The sequence below is a fragment of the Sceloporus occidentalis genome, unplaced genomic scaffold, assembly GCF_023333645.1.
Source record: "Sceloporus occidentalis isolate IW3139 unplaced genomic scaffold, rSceOcc1.0.p SCAF_4, whole genome shotgun sequence".
Lineage (NCBI taxonomy): Eukaryota > Metazoa > Chordata > Lepidosauria > Squamata > Phrynosomatidae > Sceloporus > Sceloporus occidentalis.
This window is the reverse complement of record NW_028316984.1, coordinates 8483700-8504189: the sequence shown is the minus strand read 5'-3', so window position 1 is coordinate 8504189 and position 20490 is coordinate 8483700. Positions and strand designations below refer to the sequence as shown.

General features: G+C 38.9%; 1 protein-coding gene across 4 annotated transcripts in view; it reads left to right on the top strand.

Annotated features, from left to right (window-relative positions):
* LOC149313479 (E3 ubiquitin-protein ligase pellino homolog 1) overlaps positions 1-20235 on the top strand; it is an 83092-nt gene extending 62857 nt beyond the window's left edge. For 3 of the 4 annotated variants that reach the window (XM_089519175.1, XM_089519177.1, XM_089519176.1), the window contains 4 exons: positions 12439-12540; positions 15918-16115; positions 16226-16414; positions 18721-20235. In XM_089519175.1, coding sequence (XP_089375301.1) covers positions 12439-12540; positions 15918-16115; positions 16226-16414; positions 18721-19287 — 1056 coding nt within the window. In that variant the 3' untranslated portion in view covers positions 19288-20235. The remainder of the gene's footprint in view (positions 1-12438; positions 12541-15917; positions 16116-16225; positions 16415-18720) is intronic. The other variant, XM_089519178.1, reaches the window with a different exon arrangement.
* Positions 20236-20490: the final 255 nt, after the last annotated feature.

The window sequence follows — 20490 nt, the reverse complement described above, 5'->3', positions numbered from 1 at the left end:
AAGGCCACATGGAAGAGGAGGAGGATGGGCAAACCCTTGCCTTGCTAGGCTCCTCTACTGCTCAGTTCCTCCATGCTCAGCTTTCTCTTGAGAAGAAGGCCTGGTGGTGGTAGTTGTGGTACTGGAAGAGGAGGAGAAGGACAGACGAACACTTGCCCCTCCAGGCTCCTCTGCTGTCTGGCTTTCTCCAGAAGGAGGAGAGCAAACACTTGCCCTGCAAGGCTCTGCCACTACCCTCCTTTCTCCTGAGGAGAAGGCTGAGTGGAGGAATGGCAAACGTTCACCCTACAGGAATCTTCCTCTGCCCAGCTTTCACCTGAGAAGGCCAGGCGGTGGATGAGGAAGAGGGACAAACGCTAGTCCCTAAAGGTTCCTCTGTCACTCAGCCTTCTCCAGTGGAGGAGGAGGAAAGGCAAGACTTCTCCGCCACTCAGCTTTCTCTTGAGGAGAGGGCTGGGCAGAGGAAGAGGAGAATGGAATTAATATTAATTGGTATTTAATTAAAACCTATCTGCAGTCTGAAGAAGTTTAGCATATTTTAATTTTGGCCCCTACCTACTGCCAAGTTGTGCAGGTCTGACTTAAAGGCTTCTTCCACAAAGCATCCAACAATGACTTTTTATTTCGCTAGCCTCCGCTTTTCTTGTGATTTCCATTTTGATGATCAGATGTATAGATCTATGTTGCTGTTTGGTGAGGCAAGCCTATCTGCCCTTTTTCTTTCAATTTTGCTGTTCAGGCTTGCTCAGTAAGTCTTCTGGAAGCAGCTGCTGTTTACCATGCCTGTTGCAGCCAGGAACACATAGCTATTGCAGGCCTGGCTGGAGTAGAATCCCATTCTTTCCCAGCTCAAACTTTATTGATTCTATACTGCAACAAACACACTACTGCAATCCACCACCATAAATCTCTGTTTTTTCCAGACCGCTTACAGTATCCTTCCAGTGACAATGCTGCTAAAAACTTTGAGCTAGATAGAGGACAAGGAGCAAAAGTGGATCTGGGCAGAAAAAAGACTATAAAAAGGAGCTTCTTTGTCAGATCTATGTTAACTGGGGTTTGCCTGTAATCCCTTCATCACTTGCAGACTGATAAAAGCATTTTCCTAGTCTGGAAAGAGTTGAGAGGTTTCAATTATATACTTAGCTCAAACGTACTGGTCATTTAAAAAATGCAGGCACTTAAAAAAAATTCTCTCTCCCCGTAACCTTTTGTTAGTGGTGTAGGGATTTGAGTGTTGAAGTGCAATTCTGGAGAGCAAGATTTGAATACCTGCTCCACTATGGAAACCCACTGGGTGATCTTGGGCAAGTCACACTCTCTCAGCATCAAAGGAAGGCAAAAGCAAACTCTGTCTGAGCAAAGCATGCCAAGAAAAGTCTGTAACACAGTCACCTTGGGGTCATCATAAGTTGGAAATGACTTGAAAGCACACAACGAATTGTATTGTTTCCAGTGCCTTCCCCCACTTTTTTCCCTATCCTACCATGTATGAAAACCATACAGTTCATGCTTAGGCATGACTTTTATTTATTGATAAATCAAATTTATTATTGAAAGTATTTGTTTATTGCCTCTCAGCTCACTGTGGCCTTTGAGGTAGTGCACAAGAGATAGGTGATGCTTTAAAAAATAATGCACATGATTACTCAGCTCAGCTTACTGCAGCCTCCAAGCCACAAGTTGGAATTCACACAAATTGACTGTGTTGGAGACACAGGCCTACATTTTGTATCAAATCTTGTATCAGAATCATAGAGTTGGAAGAGACCACAGGGCCATCTAATGCAACCTCTTGCCATTCAGGAATACACAGTGCTTTGATTGTATGTTCCTGCACAGCAGTGGGTTGGACTGGATGGCCCTTATGCTCTCTTCCAACTCTATGAGTCTGTGCCAGTTAATACACCTCCGAAAGATGGCCATCCAGCCTCTGTTTAAAAACCTACAAAGGAGACTCCACCACACTCCAAGGCAGCGTGATCCACTGTCAAACAGCTCTTACCATCAGTAGTTCTTCCTAATATTTTGGTGGAATCTCTTTTCCTGTAGCTTGAATCCATTACTCCATGCCCCAATCTCTTGAGCAGCAGAAAACAAGCTTGTTGTTTTATCCATATGACATTTTTTTTCAGATATTAAAACATGGCTATCATGTCACCTCTTAACTTCTTCTCCAAACTAAACATACCCATTGTAGTTCATTTGGTTTGGAGGATCTCAATGCAGGCAAAGGCCACTCCTTTCTTGGACATGTGGGGACCAAGACAAAAGACAATTTAAATTCCATTGGCAGCAGTAAAGTAACTCATCTTGGGATCCCGGGTGTCTTTTGTGAAGCCACAGGCAAATGTTTCACAAGGCCCTGCACACCAAGGGAGTGGCCTTTGCCTACATTGAGATCTCTCTGAATCAAGTCAGTTACAATGAAGACAGTATCTGAAACAAAACCAACACTGTCACTTTTTTCTCTCCTTTATGGTTTGTAAACATCTTTTGCCTGATGAAGAAGTCAGCCGACATTCAGAAGCTTGTGTTATGTGTTTTGTGCATTTGGCTTGGCCAATACAGGGATTGATTTTTGTGGATTTCAGATTTTGTTTTACAGTGGACCCTTGTTATACGCTGGGGTTTGGTTCCAAGATACCCCGTGTATAACAAAATCCATGTATGCTCAAGTCCCATTAAATATAATGACACAGCAAAATGGGGTCCCTTATAAAAAAATGGAAAATCAAGGTAAATGTATACTTTTTTGGAACATTTTCAAACCGTGTATGCTTGAATCCGTGTATAAAAAATCCGTGTATAAGAAGGGCCAACTGTATTTAGGTGGCTAATAGTAAGCATAATCTGCTTCGCTGGCTCTTTCCCATCCTGCACTGAGTAAATTTACATTTCCTTTGTTTTTCTAGTTGTGCCCATTTTGTTCAAGTGACCTGGTAATCAACTTGAGTAAAAAAGTGCTATTTAAATAAAAACTTTTCTTCCTTATGTTCCTGTGGCAATAGTTGGGAGGGGAAGAGGCAGTGTCAGCTGTCACATTTTGTGTCTCATCCTTCGTGGCACTTAATCATCTTGAGCATCTTAATCATTCAGTGTGTCTAGGCTAACATATGGCTAACAGTAGGCATGACTAATGCACTCGTCTCATAGCAACATGTGTTCTGTTGCGAAGCGCTACGTGGGACCAGTTTGGTCTGTTTTGTTGGATAGATTTGTTGTGCACTTTAAAAGGGAGTGGGGGGATCTGTTTTAATTCATGGTTAGTGAAGTGACACACCTGCACTAATTAGCATTTGTAAGTTCATGCATTCAGTGAGCTCAACAGGAGTCTGGTAATGTATGCTTCAAAATGCATGCTTTGTATAGCACTCTGTTCTAGGAGTGATGAAGTATCTTTGCAGCAGCTTCTGAAAGGGTTGGATCTTCTAGTGAGAGAATAAAGAAATCAGTTTGAAGTACTCTTTATGAATTGGATTTCCCTGTTCTTCCTGTTTCAAAGTTACACGTGTTCTGCAGGGAGGGGTAGGGGAGTACTGCCACATTTCTTTACACAGTTGCTCAGAACACACTCAGGGCACTACATGTTCTAACTTGCATTCACTGAAAAGAGAGCTCTTGTGGTAAAATCAAGGACATGACCCTTTGGGTCCTGAGCCCCACCATGTCTCCAAAGGGTTGCAGTGCCACCTTACATACTTGTGGAAAGACTGCCACCCAAAGCCACATTCTTGAAAGCCCACTAAAAGGATGGGTCTCAATAACCATCTTTAGGAAGGAGTTCTTGTGACATCACAATGATTCAGAAGGTGAAGAATAGTGATAGAAATGTCTGAATGCCAGCTTGGGTTCTAGCTTCCATTTACTTTAGACTGTGCATTAAGCTTCAGATTGTTTAAGATATTAGCTAAGATGTACTTCAAATGCAAAAATTGGGACAAAGGTGAATTTTGAAGGCTGTGGCACTTTTAGAACAGGGAAAAACCTGTATCTTTGAAATCTGTATCCTGTGACTGCTTCAAAAGATTACAAGGGAGCTAAAGGATAAAGATAACACATTAAAGGACACATGAAGTCTCCCACTGCCTGCATCCTTTATTTTTTAAGCTAGAGTATTCAATACAAGGACCATATGTAGACTACTCCTGACACTTGTGTAGTTCCCACAATCCATGTTTTACAATCAACATAATCATAGTGCCAGTATCTGATGCAAATGCCAATCAAATAAATAAATAAACAAATAGTGCCAAAGAACCACTCCGGCACCATTTTACTGCCCAGGTATTCAAAAAGGCCAGAAGTGGCACTGCGGTGGAAAGAGTAGAGAGTGTTAGTGGTTGTGAATGGCAGCAACAGACCCTTATTCCTTCTGAGACTGGCTCTCAGTCTCACCTTAAATAAAAGCCCTGCTCTAGTCCTTTCCTCGGCATTTTCTCCTACTTAACCTCATCAGACACCTCCTTTGTGTCAGAGGTCCAGGAACCCCAGTGCTTGCTCTAGAGTACAAATATGTTGGTATAGTTGGTGGCATGTTTTTGAATAATAAACCACACAGGGTGGTCTTAGTGCTTATATAAAAACAAGCTATAACTTTTATTGAAGTAACAAGTATAAGATGCCTTATTTCCAGCTCAGTAACCCTTTAGTTATATTAAGGGTCAACTCACTGATTATATAACAAATAGTTCCTCTTCAGATACTACTTCCTCTAAGTTTCCCGAATGGTGGTGCAAGTACATGGCCATTCCACCATTAAAACTAATGGGACTTGAGGTCCTGCAGTTTTTGGCATCTGTTTTGGGGGGGGGGGGGTTGTCCAGATCGGAACCCCCACAGATACAAAGGGCCGACTGTACATAAGTATATTCAGTTAAGTTCAAGGTTAAAAGATTTGAAATGATTAAATAGTAAAGGCTGCTTAGAAGGTGGTATTCAATTCAGGTGGTCCGCATCTTCACTGTATTATGCACTGTATGAGGACTCTGCATGTGCTCTAAGAAACTGAATTTTTATTTTTATTTTATTTTTTTATTTCACATACAAAGGACAAATTCACACAAAGAGCACAGACACACACCAATTATCAGTAACATTTAACATGTACGACACAGTTAAAAGCATCTTCTTACATCGTATTTCCTTTTATATTTGCACCGATTTTACTGTCTTTTCCTCATCCTTTCGTTCCTGTTTTTACTTACCAATTTTTTTAATTGCACATAATGCTTCTCTTACTGATTTTTTATATATATATATATAAATTATTATGTATATATACATATGTATTTTTAATTATTTTTATTATTCCTACCTTGCAGATTTATCAGTATAATGTTTCAATCCAATTTAATTAATTTTCACCCAAAATTCATTATTTTTTCATAAAGTTATCTACTCTTTTCCAATCAGCCAAATTATCAGTTTTCCCTTTTAATATCATAGTAAGCCTGTCCATTTCTTTTAGATCTAAAATTTTTTGTATCCATTCCTCTATGTCAGGTTTTTTTTCCTTTTTCCAATATTTTGCTATTAGCACTCTGGCCGCCGTCACCAAATACAACATTATCTTCCAAAAAATTTTTTCTACTGTGGCGCCCAAAAAAGATGTCATATTTAATAAAAAAAAGTTCTGGGATTAAAGGGATTTTGATCTTAAGCATTTTCTGTATTATCTGGTGAATGTCCTTCCAAGACTTCTTGATTTTTATACACCCCCACCACATGTGATAGTATGACCCTCTTTCCGTACCATATTTCCAACATTTATCATTGCCCAATCTATACATTTTAGCTATTTTCACTGGGGTGAAGTACCATCTATTGGATACCTTTAAATAGTTCTCTTTAAGATCTTGAGCCACTGTAAACTTACTGGTTTTTTTCCATGAGCTCTCCCAATCTTCCAATTTAATTGTATGTCCTATTTCTTGAGCCCATTTCGTCATACTATCTGTTATTACTTCTTTTTCCAACTCATATTCCATCAAAATTTTATAAATTTTTCCTATTTTCCCTTTTTCTTTGGCCCATATTATTTTATCTAACACATTTTCTTTCTTTTCAAATCCTTGTTGAGTATAGTCTTGTTTATATTTGGATTTTATCTGAAAATAAGCGAACCAATGTATATCTTTACCTTCTTGTTTTAATTCTTCTTTAGATTTTATATCATCTTCGCCTTTTTCATTTGATTTTAGTAAATCTTTATATCTGAGCCAGGATCCGCCTTTTTCCCATCTACTTAGAAAGGCCTCCTGGGGTGACACCCATAGTGGAATCTTTGAGTAGAACCTTTCTCTAATTTTGTTCCATATTTTTAACAGGGATTTTCGAATTGTATGGTGCATGAATTCACTATTAATCTGGTGTTTTTGATACCACACATATGCGTGCCGGCCAAATCTAATATTACAAGATTCAATACTCAAGATTTTCATATTCTCCACTTTAATCCAGTCCAGAATCCATGTTAATCCACAAGCCCAATGATAATTTTTTAAGTCAGGAAGCGCACATCCCCCTTTAATTACCTTCTTTTTCAATATCTGGTTATTAATTCTGGCTTTCCTGTCTTTCCACAAGAAATTCTTAATGTCTCTATCCCATTCTTGAAAAACCTTTTCTTTTGTAATTATTGGGAGATTCTGATAAAGAAAAAGTAGTTTTGGTAATATATTCATTTTTATAATTGCCAATCTGCCTAATATTGAAAATTCCATGTTTTCCCACCTTTGTATATCCTTTTTAATTTGATTCCACGTTTTTTTGTAATTATTTTCAAATAATTCAATATTGTTATTAGTAATCCAAATTCCTAAATATTTAACTTTGTTTGCCACTTGAATTCCTAATTTTTCCGCTAATCCCTTTTCCTTAGTCTTTTTCATATTCCTTGTAATCATTAACGTCTTTTCCTTATTCATTTTAATCCCTGAGAGTTGTCCAAATTCCTCAATTTCTTCCAATAAATTTATTGCACTTTTTTCCGGTTCCTCTAAAATTATTACCATATCATCAGCATAAGCTCTAAGTTTGTGCTCATATCCCTTAATTTTAAGTCCTCTTATCGTTTCATTTGATCTAATCGCATTATTAAGCACTTCTAATGTTATTATAAATAACAACAGGGATAAGGGGCATCCTTGTTTTGACCCTTTTTCAACCTGTATTTCCTCCGTCTTTTGTCCATTTATTATTAATTGAACTTTTTGCTTTGAGTATAAATGTAATATATTTGTCATTCCATTTTTTCCCACTCCCATGGCCTTTAATACCTGAAACATAAAACTCCATCCAATACTATCGAAGGCCTTCTCTGCGTCCACAAATATAAGTGCCATTTCTTTTTCTTTATATAAAGTGTAGTATTCTATAGTATTCAGAATTGTTCTTATGTTGTATCTCATATATCTTCCTGGGAGGAAACCATTTTGATCATTATTCGTAATTTTGACTAATATTTTTTTCCATCTATTTGCTATTATCCCTGTAAACAACTTATAATCAATATTTAAAAGAGCTATTGGTCTATAATTTGCCATGTTCGTGTTATCTTTCCCCTCTTTGGGTATCAAAACCACATTCGCTATTTCCCATGTTTTTGGTATTCCTTCCTCAATAATGCTGTTAAATACTTGGTGCAACCTACCAACTAATTGCTCTTCAAATGTTTTATAAAATAATGAGGTGAAACCATCTGGCCCGGGTGTTTTTCCTTCCTTTAATGCTCTTATTACCTGTGTAATTTCCTCTAGTTGTATTGGTTTCTCCAAACTATCTATATGTTCCTTATTCAATTTGTCTATCTTCTTTTTCCCTAGATATCTTGTAATTTTATTCACCAAATCCTCATCCTTATTGTTGTTTTTATATAATTCCTTATAGTAATTTTGGAAAGCTTTTTTTATTTCATCTTGTTTAGTTATTATTTTTTCTCCTATTTTAATTTTACCAATCCTTCTCTTGTTTTGTTCCTTTTTTAGTTTATAGGCTAGCCAGCGACCTGATTTATTTGCCCCTTCAAAGTACTTTTGGCCTATAAATTTTAATTTTCTTGCTGTTTCTTCTGTATTTTTTTGTTGAAGCGTCTGTTTTTGTAATAGGTATTTTTTTTTATTTTCTCATTATTTATATTTTTTGCCATTAACTCCTCCAAGCGTTTTAGTTCTTGTTTGTCTTTATTTTCTTTCTCTTGTCTTTGTCTTTTTATCTCAGCCCCCTTCTTTATCAGTATACCCCGTACTACAGCCTTAAATGTGTCCCATACCGTTTTTGTACTAACTTCTTTGGTCATGTTTTCTTTAAAAAAAAGTTTATTTCCTTTTTCAAATATTGAACAAATTTTTTATCTTTAATCAAATTATCGTTTAGCCGCCACTGTCGTTGGTTCTCCCCATCCTGTTTTTCCAATGTTATCTCAATTTGACTGTGGTCTGATAATAGCCTTGGGGAAATCTCCATCTTTTTAACCCTATTCGCTAACTGTTTAGAGACCAAAAAAAGATCTATCCTAGAGAGTCATTTGTGCACTTCCGAATAGAAAGTGAACCCTTTTTTATTTTCATATAAATATGACCAAATATCAACTAATTCATTTTCCTCCATCATTTCAAAACAATTATTTGGTAATTTTCCTTGATTATTGGTAATTTTTTTTCTTGACTGTCTGTCTCTTTTTGGCTTCAGCACACCGTTGAAGTCCCCCACAACTATTAAATTTTTCCCTTTGCATTTCGTTATATCCTTAGATAATCTTTTGAAAAATTCATTTTTGTTCTCCAAAGGGGCATATATATTAACTAATTCCATCTTTTCCCCATCAATATCTAGTTCTATTCCTATATATCTTCCTTCTTTGTCTTTAAAGATCTCAGTTGATTCATGATTTCTATTTACAAAAATTGCAACTCCCCTTCTCCTTTTCTTTTCATCTGCAGAGTAAAAAAGAGTTCCTAATTTTGGATTTCTCAAATATTTTATTTCATTCTCTCGTATTTTCGTTTCTTGAATGCAAATTACATCAAAATGACTCTTTTCTAAATAATGAAATATTTCTTTTCTTTTATGATTTTTGTTTATACCTTTGACATTTAGTGAACCAATTTTTATTCCCTTCATAGTTATCTCTTACAGCTCTTCCAAATTAATTTCCCCTTCTTCTACCTCCTTTACTGTCTCATTTTGAGTGTCCAGATTTATTAATTCCTCGATTTCTTTTGTCTCTAATTCTCCTTTCTCCTCTTTTTTCCCACCTCCTTTTTTCCTTGCCTCTTCCTCCTCCTTCTTAATCTGTGCAATTAATTTTCTATGAAAGTCCTTTGCCAAATCTATTGTATCTATTTTGTACCTTTTTTGTTTATATAATATCGTAATACCTTCCACTTTTTCTCATCTGTATCTTATGGAACCTTTTTGCAAAGTCTGAGTTAGGAATCTATATTCTTGCCTCTTCTTTAAGACATATGCAGGAATATCCTTAAATATTTCAACTTCCTTTCCGTCTATTATTAATGGCTTTTCATAATTCGTCTGACATAGTCTCTCTCGTATTCTATTATTAGTAAAGCATATTGCGACATCTCTAGGTAAATTCTTTTCTCTAGCATAAGTAGAATTTATTCTAAATATTTTTTCTGTAAACATATCTATTGCATCTTCCGTCATATCCATATATTTTGCCAATATTGGGATCAAAGTTTCTATCAAATGCTCATTTTCTTTTTCAGGAAGACCTCTAATTTTAACACTTTTTTCTCTGTGCCTGATCTCTTGCAGCAAAATGTTGCGTCTGTCTTGCTGTCTGTCTCTATTTATTTTCTCTGTTATCTCCTCTAAATCTCTAGTTCTCTCTGTTACTTCTTCCACCTCTTCCCTTATTTCAGTAACTTCCTTCGTAATTTTGTCAATTTTTTTTTTTGCCAGGCCTTCAATTTCTTTATGCATATCTGCTCTTATCTCATCTCTAGTTTCTTTAAGTTCTTGTTTGCTTTCTGCTTTAAATTCTCTTAATTCTCTCAATATTGTTATTATTGTATCTGAGTGCTTTTCTGATGTCTCTGTTGACCCTCTTCTAGAGTTTGAGTATATTTTTGTCTGAGTAAATGATTGCATTTGTGTTCTAGATCTTGTTCCTGTAGCCATCTGTTTCCCCTTCTGACACTTCCCCCAACCAAGAATGTTTAGCTATAATAATGTCACTTCTCTGAAGAGGCTGCTAATCCCCTATTTTCCAACAATATAAATTCAAAACAGATTTTTCCCTTTCTATCCTTCAGGCTTACTACAGTCACACAATCTCTATTTTTCCTTCAACTTTGAGTATATAAGCTAAACTTACTTTTCAAACATTATTATTTTTAACTTACAGAGGCAGAATAATAATTTGACCGGGCATGTTCATATGCAAATACAAAAGAACCATTTATCTATTAAGTCCCCCTTTTTTTTTCTGTCGATGCAAAATGGGAAAATGACAAGCTGGTGCACAAGGCTTTCGTTGACAGTATGGCTACTCCGCGATCCTCTACTTTCCCGGTGTAAGGCCTAATTTGTGGCCATACACGAGAAAAGTCAAAAGATCCCCCAGGAGTCCACATAGTAACCCCCCTTCGTGGAGAGAGACCTGGGCTCCAATTAGGGCCCAATTTACTGGCAACAGAAGGGTTAAGGAGAAAAAGAAATCTCCTTCACCAATCGCCTGTCTTCCCTTCCCGCCGTGGTTTAAGGATCTGTGGGATTGAGTCAGACCCGCCCCAAACGCTCCTCCGCCGCCGCCGGTGGAGATGTTGCTGGGAGGGGGCTTTTATTCCCTCCTGCGCCTCACCCGCTGTGCCGCCCAAGGGCTGGATGGTCCGTGGGGTTGGGCTGGACCCGCCCCAAACGCTCCTCCGCCGCCGCCGGTGGAGATGTTGCTGGGAGGGGGCTTTTATTCCCTCCTGCGCCTCACCCGCTGCGCCGCCCGAGGGCTGGATGGTCCGTGGGGTTGGGCTGGACCAGCCCCAAACGCTCCTCCGCCGCCGCCGGTGGAGATGTTGCTGGGAGGGGGCTTTTATTCCCTCCTGCGCCTCACCCGCTGTGCCGCCCGAGGGCTGGATGGTCCGTGGGGTTGGGCTGGACCCACCCCAAACGCTCCTCCGCCGCCGCCAGTGGAGATGTTGCTGGGAGGGGGCTTTTATTCCCTCCTGCGCCTCACCCGCTGCGCCGCCCGAGGGCTGGATGGTCCGTGGGGTTGGGCTGGACCCACCCCAAACGCTCCTCCGCCGCCGCCAGTGGAGATGTTGCTGGGAGGGGGCTTTTATTCCCTCCTGCGCCTCACCCGCTGCGCCGCCCGAGGGCTGGATGGTCCGTGGGGTTGGGCTGGACCCGCCCCAAACGCTCCTCCGCCGCCGCCGGTGGAGATGTTGCTGGGAGGGGGCTTTTATTCCCTCCTGCGCCTCACCCGCTGCGCCGCCCGAGGGCTGGATGGTCTGTGGGGTTGGGCTGGACCCGCCCCAAACGCTCCTCCGCCGCCGCCGGTCCAAGAAACTGAATTTTTAAGCTCTTGTCCCTGGCACTTTTGCTGAGATCCAAGTGGGAATCAGTAAACTAAAGGAAAGATGATGTGAAGAAGATGAGATTATAAGAGGACAAAAAGCAAAGCAAGAGATGGATTTTTGGTTAAATGGATGGCACATGGGATTTTCAAATATTCATATAGCTATTTCCCTCTTTGCCATGCTCAAGGAACAAGGAGTGGGGGGTGGGGTTGGGTGAAATCAGTGATGGTACTTTTCAGTTTAATTCCAGTAAGGATTCTAGTAGAAGCTTTTATCTGTTGATATTTTACACCTTCAAATGGTTTCTGACTTATGGTGACCCTATCACAGAGTTTGCTTGTCAATATTTATTCAGAAGGGGTTTGTCATTGCCTTCCAGAGTCAAGATAAATGCTTTACAGTGCTATCATAACCATGTGAGTTGAGATGCAAAGCCTACTCAGTTCAGTGGGCTTTTTATTCTCAGATAAAGGGGTATATGAGCTCAGCTTTAGCAATACAGTGAAGCCATGTAAGATTATGATCCTTCTGTTTGTGGTAGTCCAGAGCAGTAGTTGCATTCATGACAGATAGAACTAGTGCTAAGGAGTTTCAGTGGCCTAGTGGCCTTGTAAAGTCACAGAAGCTAGTGTGTGTGTGCGTGCGTGCGTGCGTGCGTGTGTGTGTAGGGTTAAATTGGCCTTTGGCATATAGCAGAATTATAGCATCTGGGGTTTTTCCCCTCAAACCAAGAAATTTGAGATGTATGGTTGAGTATTATCTTTTCAAAACTTGGATAATTATAACTAACTGGGATTATCTAATATGATGGTGCTCTGTTGTAGTGTTTAGTTTAGTTTACTAATCAATTTATGTTACTTGTTTTATAGTAATAACATAACTTTCTTTCCTCTTTCAGGCAATAAGCAACAAGGACCAGCATAGTATATCCTACACCTTGTCTAGAGTTCAGACAGTGGTGGTTGAATATACACATGACAGCAACACAGACATGTTTCAGGTATATAAAGTGTGCATGTGTTAAACTAGTTAAACTAGAAAGATCTTGTTCACCTTTGCAGCTTATTGGTTGGTGGCGATGGGAAGGAAGTACTTGATAATGAGCCAGGTTATCAAGATTTTGTTGATATCTTTGATACAGAACTCTGGATCAAAATTTTTGAAACAATGTAATTTGATGTTTCTGTTCCTTCCTTATATCTCGTACTCCCTATCCCCCTATAATAAAAGTTCTCAAGACATGCTACATTAAATAAGTGGAGAACAGTTTAACATCCTTGTCTGTTTTACTTTCCAGTAATATGCATGGCCCCAGTTTGGATTGGATTCATCATTGAATTTTGAAACAAACACCATTTGGAGAGAAAGATTTAGCATTTCCACCCATATGTGCTGTCCCAGTCAAGATTGCAGCCACATACACTTACTAGAAAATATAACATAAAGGGATTTAAATAGCATGCTATGCATTTAACTGCATGCTACACATTTAATTTCATCTTTAAAGTTCTGCCGAAAACCATTCAGAGTCAATAACTACAGATTACCATAATGCAGGAACATATGAAGGAGACTGGCAGGGTTCTTTTCCTAGTGTTCCATGAACTGGTACCATATTTGTGTCCATTGGCTACAGTGGTTTCTTTCATTCCTAGAAACTGTCTGCAGTCTAGCTACTGATGGCTCATGACTGGCACAAGTCCAGGGACACCACTATGAATAGTATTAGTCTAATAGTACAGTGGCCATCTCTAATTTAAAAAACTAGTCTTGAATCAAAAGCCAGAATGGTGTAGTGGTTTCAATGTCAGATTACAGTCCTGGATACCAGGGTTTGATTCCCCTCTTGGCCATGGAAATCCACTGGATGACCTTGACCAAGTCACACACACTCACCTCCAGAAAAACCCTGTGATAGGATTGCCATAAGTCAGAAACAACATGAAGGCACACAACGAAAAGTCTCAAATCACCCTTCAACACTTTACTGATTTTATTCTTTTTTATAATATGGATTAAATTTGCTAGTTTCCAGTCAAAAGCTCTACTGTGAAATCAAAGGCTTTCACGGTTGGCATCCATAGTTTTTTGTGGGGTTTATGGCCTCATAGCCCCCCAAACCCACAAAAAACTACAAAAACTGTACAACTGTGGAGTCTAGTCTAACAATATTCACATTTATCTTATTTATGGGATTTGTATGTTGTATGCTTCGGGGATCACTGACTGAATTACAAATTTAGTCATTCTTTTACACATTTTCTGTTTCTTTGAAGAGATGCTATCTTGAACCTCCACTGATCTTCATGGTTTATCCTGATTATCACAGGCACTCTCAAATACTGCTTGCAGAAGAATTGCCTTGTTTTGAGCTATAGTAGCAAGAAAAAGGTCATGCTGTCAGTTTAAACTGCCTGTCCTACAGCGTCATAAGTTTTAGACTGTTATTCCATCTTCAGTGAGATGCCAGGAGAAGATGCTCGCCATTTAATGGATCAGAGAATTAACTCTCTCCTAAATAGTTACTGTAAATGCATTCTCTTGGGCACAGTATTTGGATTTTGAAATAGACTGGCAAGTTTGACAACGATGAGCCAACAAGGAATACAAAGGAAATAAGCCATATGCAAGCAGATGTATCAAGCAGTAAAAAATTTCCTAAAATGCTTTCAGCCTGCAACATACTCCTCTTTGCAAACCTGCACAAGTCCTTGCACAAAGGAAAACTAGCATATTAGGGATGAAACTTCTTATCAGGCCTATGCCTCAGCATGCTTCTTTTCTACATATAGGGAATAAAGAGAAGTATTCAAAACAACTCGGCTGAAATAATATATTCTAGTAAAATGTATTGTCACTTTTTACCAGTTTTATAAATTGATTCAGGGAATCTCTTGAACTGCCTTGCCCCATATCCTAGGAACAGAGATTAAAGTTCATAAAAGAGAACTTTGCTGAAGCATTTGTGTCTTTACACCTGGGGAAGAAGGGAAGAAGTTGAAACAATACTCCTTGGGATGTGGTTCAGTGCATAGAACCCATTATCACATCAAAATATTGTGAGAAGTGCCACCAAAACTTATAACAACAGATGGACAGCTTTGGAGAACTGCTGGGGTTTCCCCTGTATGTCGGACTGGAGGGTATTGCTACCACTTAGCAAACCAGGGAGCTATACCTGTGTGCTGCAATAATTTGATGGTATGGCAGAGAGAGAGAATAAAATCCACACACTTCTGCTTTTAAACAAAATGCATGAGAGGTGCATGTCTTGTTTTAAAGCTAGCTAATGCTTTCTGGAGTTATATTTTTAACCACTTGAAAGGGGGGAGGCAGCAAGCATACTGTTCACTGGCAAATTTAAAGCAAAAACAGTGGTTTCTTGGTTTTGGCAGCAAATTCCACAGCAATGGTATCAGCGACTGCGGGATGGGGTGGGGGGACAGCACACAAACTGCCCATCTCTGAAGTCTCTGTCTAAACAATTCTGGCTTGATTATGTGGGTGACCTGAAAGGAGCTAGGGGACAAGATTACATTGAACAGACTGTGCTGGGCTTAGTTTTGTGATATTACATTCATGTGAATCCCTTTGAAGATTGTGGTGATTTTGGACTTTGAACAGGAGAGTTTGGATTGCAGCCAAGAGCAATAAGGTGACCCATTGTTCTTAGCTAGGGGATAAAAGGAGCAAAGCATTTGGTGTTTACACTGAATTAAATAGTTCACCTTTGCTCTGATTTTACTCGAGTCCAAAGGGCAGTTGCTAAGCCAGGTAGCTCTATACCTGCTGGACTTACAAGTGGGTAATGCCCTTCTTAGGCATGACTTCAATTGTGAAGACATGTGAGTCAGAATTTTTCTCTCTGCTCCTCTAGCCCATGCTTTAGAACTGCTACATTTTCATACTTGTGTAAGGATGAATGCCAGTTATGCATGACAGAAGGAAACCAACACTAACCATACTTAGACTGTTAGAGATGCTCATCTTATTACTTCATAGTTTGAAGAAGTTCAAAATAACTTTTAGGACTAAGCAGTAGCTTCTTATTGCATCTCCCTTTTCATGGGCTAAAGATTCCAACCAGCCACTCAAAGCCAGCAGAGATCTTTGCAGGCGGTCTGATCAATTATTTAACAGGTACAGCCCAACACCTCAGTGATGTAGTAAAAGAAAAGAAAAATGTCTAGCAACTTTGCTTTCTAGCAGAGGAGGGGAAGTAACTGATAAATATGGTGTTTGCTCATATTAGAGTGTTTGCAAACTTGGGTGCTGTTTCATACATGACTGAGTTCTGGACACAGAGTTAGGGGGAGGTTAAATGTTGGATTATGCTGGAATGTTTTGCTTTATGTTGTATCTGTTTATTTTTGCCAGATTGGGAGATCAACAGAAAGCCCTATAGACTTTGTTGTGACAGATACTGTTCCTGGAAGTCAGAGCAATTCAGAGACTCAGTCTGTTCAGAGCACCATCTCAAGATTTGCCTGCAGGATAATATGTGAACGAAATCCTCCTTTCACAGCAAGAATATATGCAGCTGGCTTTGACTCCTCCAAAAACATCTTTCTTGGGGTAAGGGATGATCTATCTCTGCTGTTAAATTCAGATCCCAACTTTCTTGCACATTTGCAAATAAATGACTAAAACATGAATAAATGCTACTTCATTGGTGTTTCCCACAGGAGAAAGCTGCCAAGTGGAAGACATCTGATGGGCAAATGGATGGGCTAACCACAAATGGAGTTCTTGTTATGCACCCACGCAATGGATTCACTGAAGACTCCAAGCCAGGGGTGTGGAGGGAAATATCAGTATGTGGGAACGTGTTCAGCCTCAGAGAGACAAGATCTGCTCAGCAGAGGGGAAAGATGGTAAGTCTGAGAATAGCAAGTTTAGATGTTATTCTTCACTTGAAATAAATTGCCCTAATTCCATGGGAATCCAACCAACTGCATTACATAGATATTTTCAGGAGGAGGCTCTATATGAGTTTTGCTCCAAGATTTATTAGATTTAATTATATATAATGAATTAGTGATACTTTTGGGGTACAAGATGCATTCTTTGCAAGAACTCATGCCCTCTAAGTGCTCCTATTCTCCATTGACATTATTCCTTTTTTATTATTATTTGGGAAATCACTTCTCTACCACAGGAGTGAGGGAAGTTCATGGCCCTTCACATGCCATTGCACTCCAGCTGCCATCATCATTGGTTATGCTGGATAGATAGATGTAATTTGCAGTTCAGCAACATCTGAAGGGCCACAAATTCCTCACCCCTACTAAAAGAGGCCATTGGCACTTGACTTTACAGAATCCTATGTAATACAGGCAGAATCTTAGATATTCAAAAAGAGTGAGGCTTTTTATTATCTATTATGGAAATACTTCAGTGGGGTTCGTGTAGTCCAGCTGCTGATATATAGAATCACTATCACTGCCATTTAGCTACTCAGCACATGGGAAGATCCAGACAGCACTTCTCTTCAGCTGTGGGTATCTATAGCTAGGCATATAATTACATATGCAAATGCTTAGAACTGTAAATACACATATGGAAAGCAAGTTAGCATTTCAACCCAATTGTAAGACATAGGTGTGTGTGTGAAACATTGTGAACAGGCATTTTGGGATGCTTGACCAATTTGAGTCTTCACATATTCAAGTATGAACCATATTAATCTGTACTTTTGGATAAAGTGCAAATCAGAATCCATCACATACTACATTTGTTCAAATATAGCAACAAGCTTCTCTGCTCAAAAAAGAATAGCAGAATGCAATTTAAAATACATATTTTGAAAGAAATTCATTCAGAAATTGGTACTTAAATATTTATTTATTTATTTATTTATTTATTTATTTATTTATTTATTTATTTATTTATTTATTTATTGCACTTATACTCTGCCTTTCTCTCAAAATAGGATCCAAGTATTAGAATGCAAATTATTCAGATTTAAAATTAGCAGACTAATATAGAAACAGAATTATTAATCTGTTGTGGAAGGCAACAGCCTTTCCCATTTTCTCCCTTAGTAGCAAGACTAAGGGAATTGCAGAGCATTGTGCTAGCGAGAGGACTTTTCTTTCCCTCCACTTTATCCAAAAACTTACTGGGTTGCCTATTCCTCTAGAGCAGATTTGAGGGTGCAGGGGGGCTCCAAAGGGGAAAGGAGATCATCTTCTGTCTTTGTTACATTGAGAGAAGCAACAACAAAGCCACTGGATCCTAGTTAGAGTAGCTCATTACATAAGTTAAATGTTTCATAACATTTCCAGAAGAGGAGTCACCTTAATCCTCTTGCAGCAAAATTACCAATCTTACAGCTTCTTATAGACTAACAAATATATTATAATGTGTTTGTTTGTGGGTACAAGCCACTTCATCAGTTCCATGATTCTGTAAGAGAGGCTTCTGCTACTCCCAGGCCAAGAAGGTATTTTTAAGGGGTGGTCCAAGATAGGTGGGCCCTGTTCAGGGGTATTATCACCTGCCTAACGATGTTTGTGTATATGCCTTCAAGTCACCTCTCGACTTAAGGCAACCCCATGAATTGCATATAGGAAAGGAATACTCAGAGGTGGTTTTGTCACTTCCTTCCTCTGAAAGCTAGCCTACAGTATCTGGTATTCATTGGTGGTCTCCCATCCAAGTACTATCCAGGGCTGCCCTGCTTAGCTTGAGATCAGATGGGAACTGATGCCTTTAGGTTATTTTGGCCTATAACCTTGACTGTACTCCCTAAGAATTAGGTTCAATTTAATTACACTATAACACCAGGCAGAAGGAAGGGTGTTACAGTCAGCCCTCTGTATCCACAGATTCTTTAACTATCAATTCAGCTATCCACGGCTTGAAAATATTCAAAATTATATAAATTCCAAAAAGCAAACCTTGATTTTGCCATTTTATACAAGGGACACAATTTTACTATTACTTTGTATTTTATGAGACTTGAGCATCCACAGATTTTGGTATACACAGGGATACCACTTTTATTCTTGCACTTTAGCCTGACAGAGGTCCCACTGTACACCAGCATTAAAGAAAACCATTGTTTATGCTGTAGACAGGTAGTAGTGAGAATGGAAACACCAAAAGATCACCGCTGAATTAAGGTATAAGAAGCAATGATGCATATTTGTGTAACTTGTGTTTATTTTCTTTTCAGGTTGAAAATGAAACTAACCAGCTCCAAGATGGTTCACTGATTGACCTCTGTGGAGCAACTTTGCTGTGGCGTACTGCAGAAGGACTCTCTCGCACTCCAACAGTGAAGCACCTGGAAGCCTTGAGGCAGGAAATCAATGCAGCCAGGCCTCAGTGCCCTGTGGGCTTTAACACATTAGCCTTTCCTAGTATGAAGAGAAAAGATGTTGTGGATGAAAAGCAACCCTGGGTTTATCTAAACTGTGGTCATGTCCATGGCTACCATAACTGGGGGAACAAAGAAGAGAGAGATGGGAAGGATCGGGAATGTCCAATGTGCCGATCTGTCGGCCCCTATGTGCCTCTCTGGCTTGGATGTGAAGCTGGATTTTACGTAGATGCTGGGCCTCCCACTCATGCGTTCAGCCCATGTGGACATGTGTGTTCTGAAAAGACAACTGCCTATTGGTCCCAAATCCCTCTCCCTCATGGTACCCACACTTTTCATGCAGCCTGTCCATTCTGCGCACATCAGCTTTCTGGAGAACAAGGCTACATAAGACTTATTTTCCAAGGACCTCTTGACTAACGAACACATCAGTGTTACCCAAGGACTGCATTTAAACTCATAAGCATAAGCTAAAAGATTCTGATTTCAAATGAACTGTCATCTTAAATCAACTGTATTTCATTCTCTGGGCTTTGACAGTTTATTTTGAGATGATGAATACTTTTATTATTATTTCAGTGGTTTAATTCCTCTGTAGATAACAAAGTTTGGCTATGTAGAAAAGCCGGGTGATGGGTAGGTGGTGCAGGCTGGCGTTAGTTCCTTGCCCATCATTTTTTGAGATGGAAAAGAGAAAATTCTTTGCCTTTAATGTTTTGGATAACATGCCTTTAATATCTAATCATTGTCTTTTCGTAAATATATTACTGAAGGTAAAAGTGATCAGTTCAAAAGGACCTTAGTTTACAGCTTGAATGGAAACTTTATGTAAAATAGAACAAACCATGTATAATAATTCCTTTTTCTATTTATCTTTACTATGAAAAATTATTCTACATGACTTGGATAGAATAGCATGGTAGTGGTGTGTTGCATCCGTTGACTGGATGTGTAGATTAGTTCTTGACCAGAAAAGGTAGAAGAGGGAAATGCTAGAAAAGTTTTCTTTATTTTGTAAAAATCTAAAACAATACTGATCTCATAGCAAAGCAGGTTTTTACAAACAAAACAAATGACATAGATGTGCTCTTTTCTTTTTTAAGTGCTTAACCCCAGGTCAGATCATCGAGATAAACATATTGTTTTTTCTTGCTTTTTCTCTCTTTCTCTATCTGGTAGAACTGTAAGAAAAGAACTGGTCATATAACATTTACCTGATACCTGGAATATGCAATTTATCCTCAATGAAATTCTTTTCTTCTTGTGTTAAATTCTGTGTTTCAGGATTTTTTGTTTGTTTGTTTCTGTTTGTTTTTGCATTTGCAACAATGAAGGTTTTATGTTTATTTAAATAAAAAAATAACCAAGGCATATTTGTCACCCCTCCAACTGATAGTAATAATAGTCAGGAGGAAAGTGGTCAGGCTCTGTACATGAAATTAGGAATTGATTAATACAGGGGCATAAGAGATACAACTGGAGATGAATGACGCCCCAACAATACATGTATAGATGGAGGAATTTATATTCTGCTACTGCCAGTATCCCCATCAAGATGATGAGATTTTGTTCTGCAGACACTATATTACTGTATATACTCATGTATAAATCTAGAAATTTTAG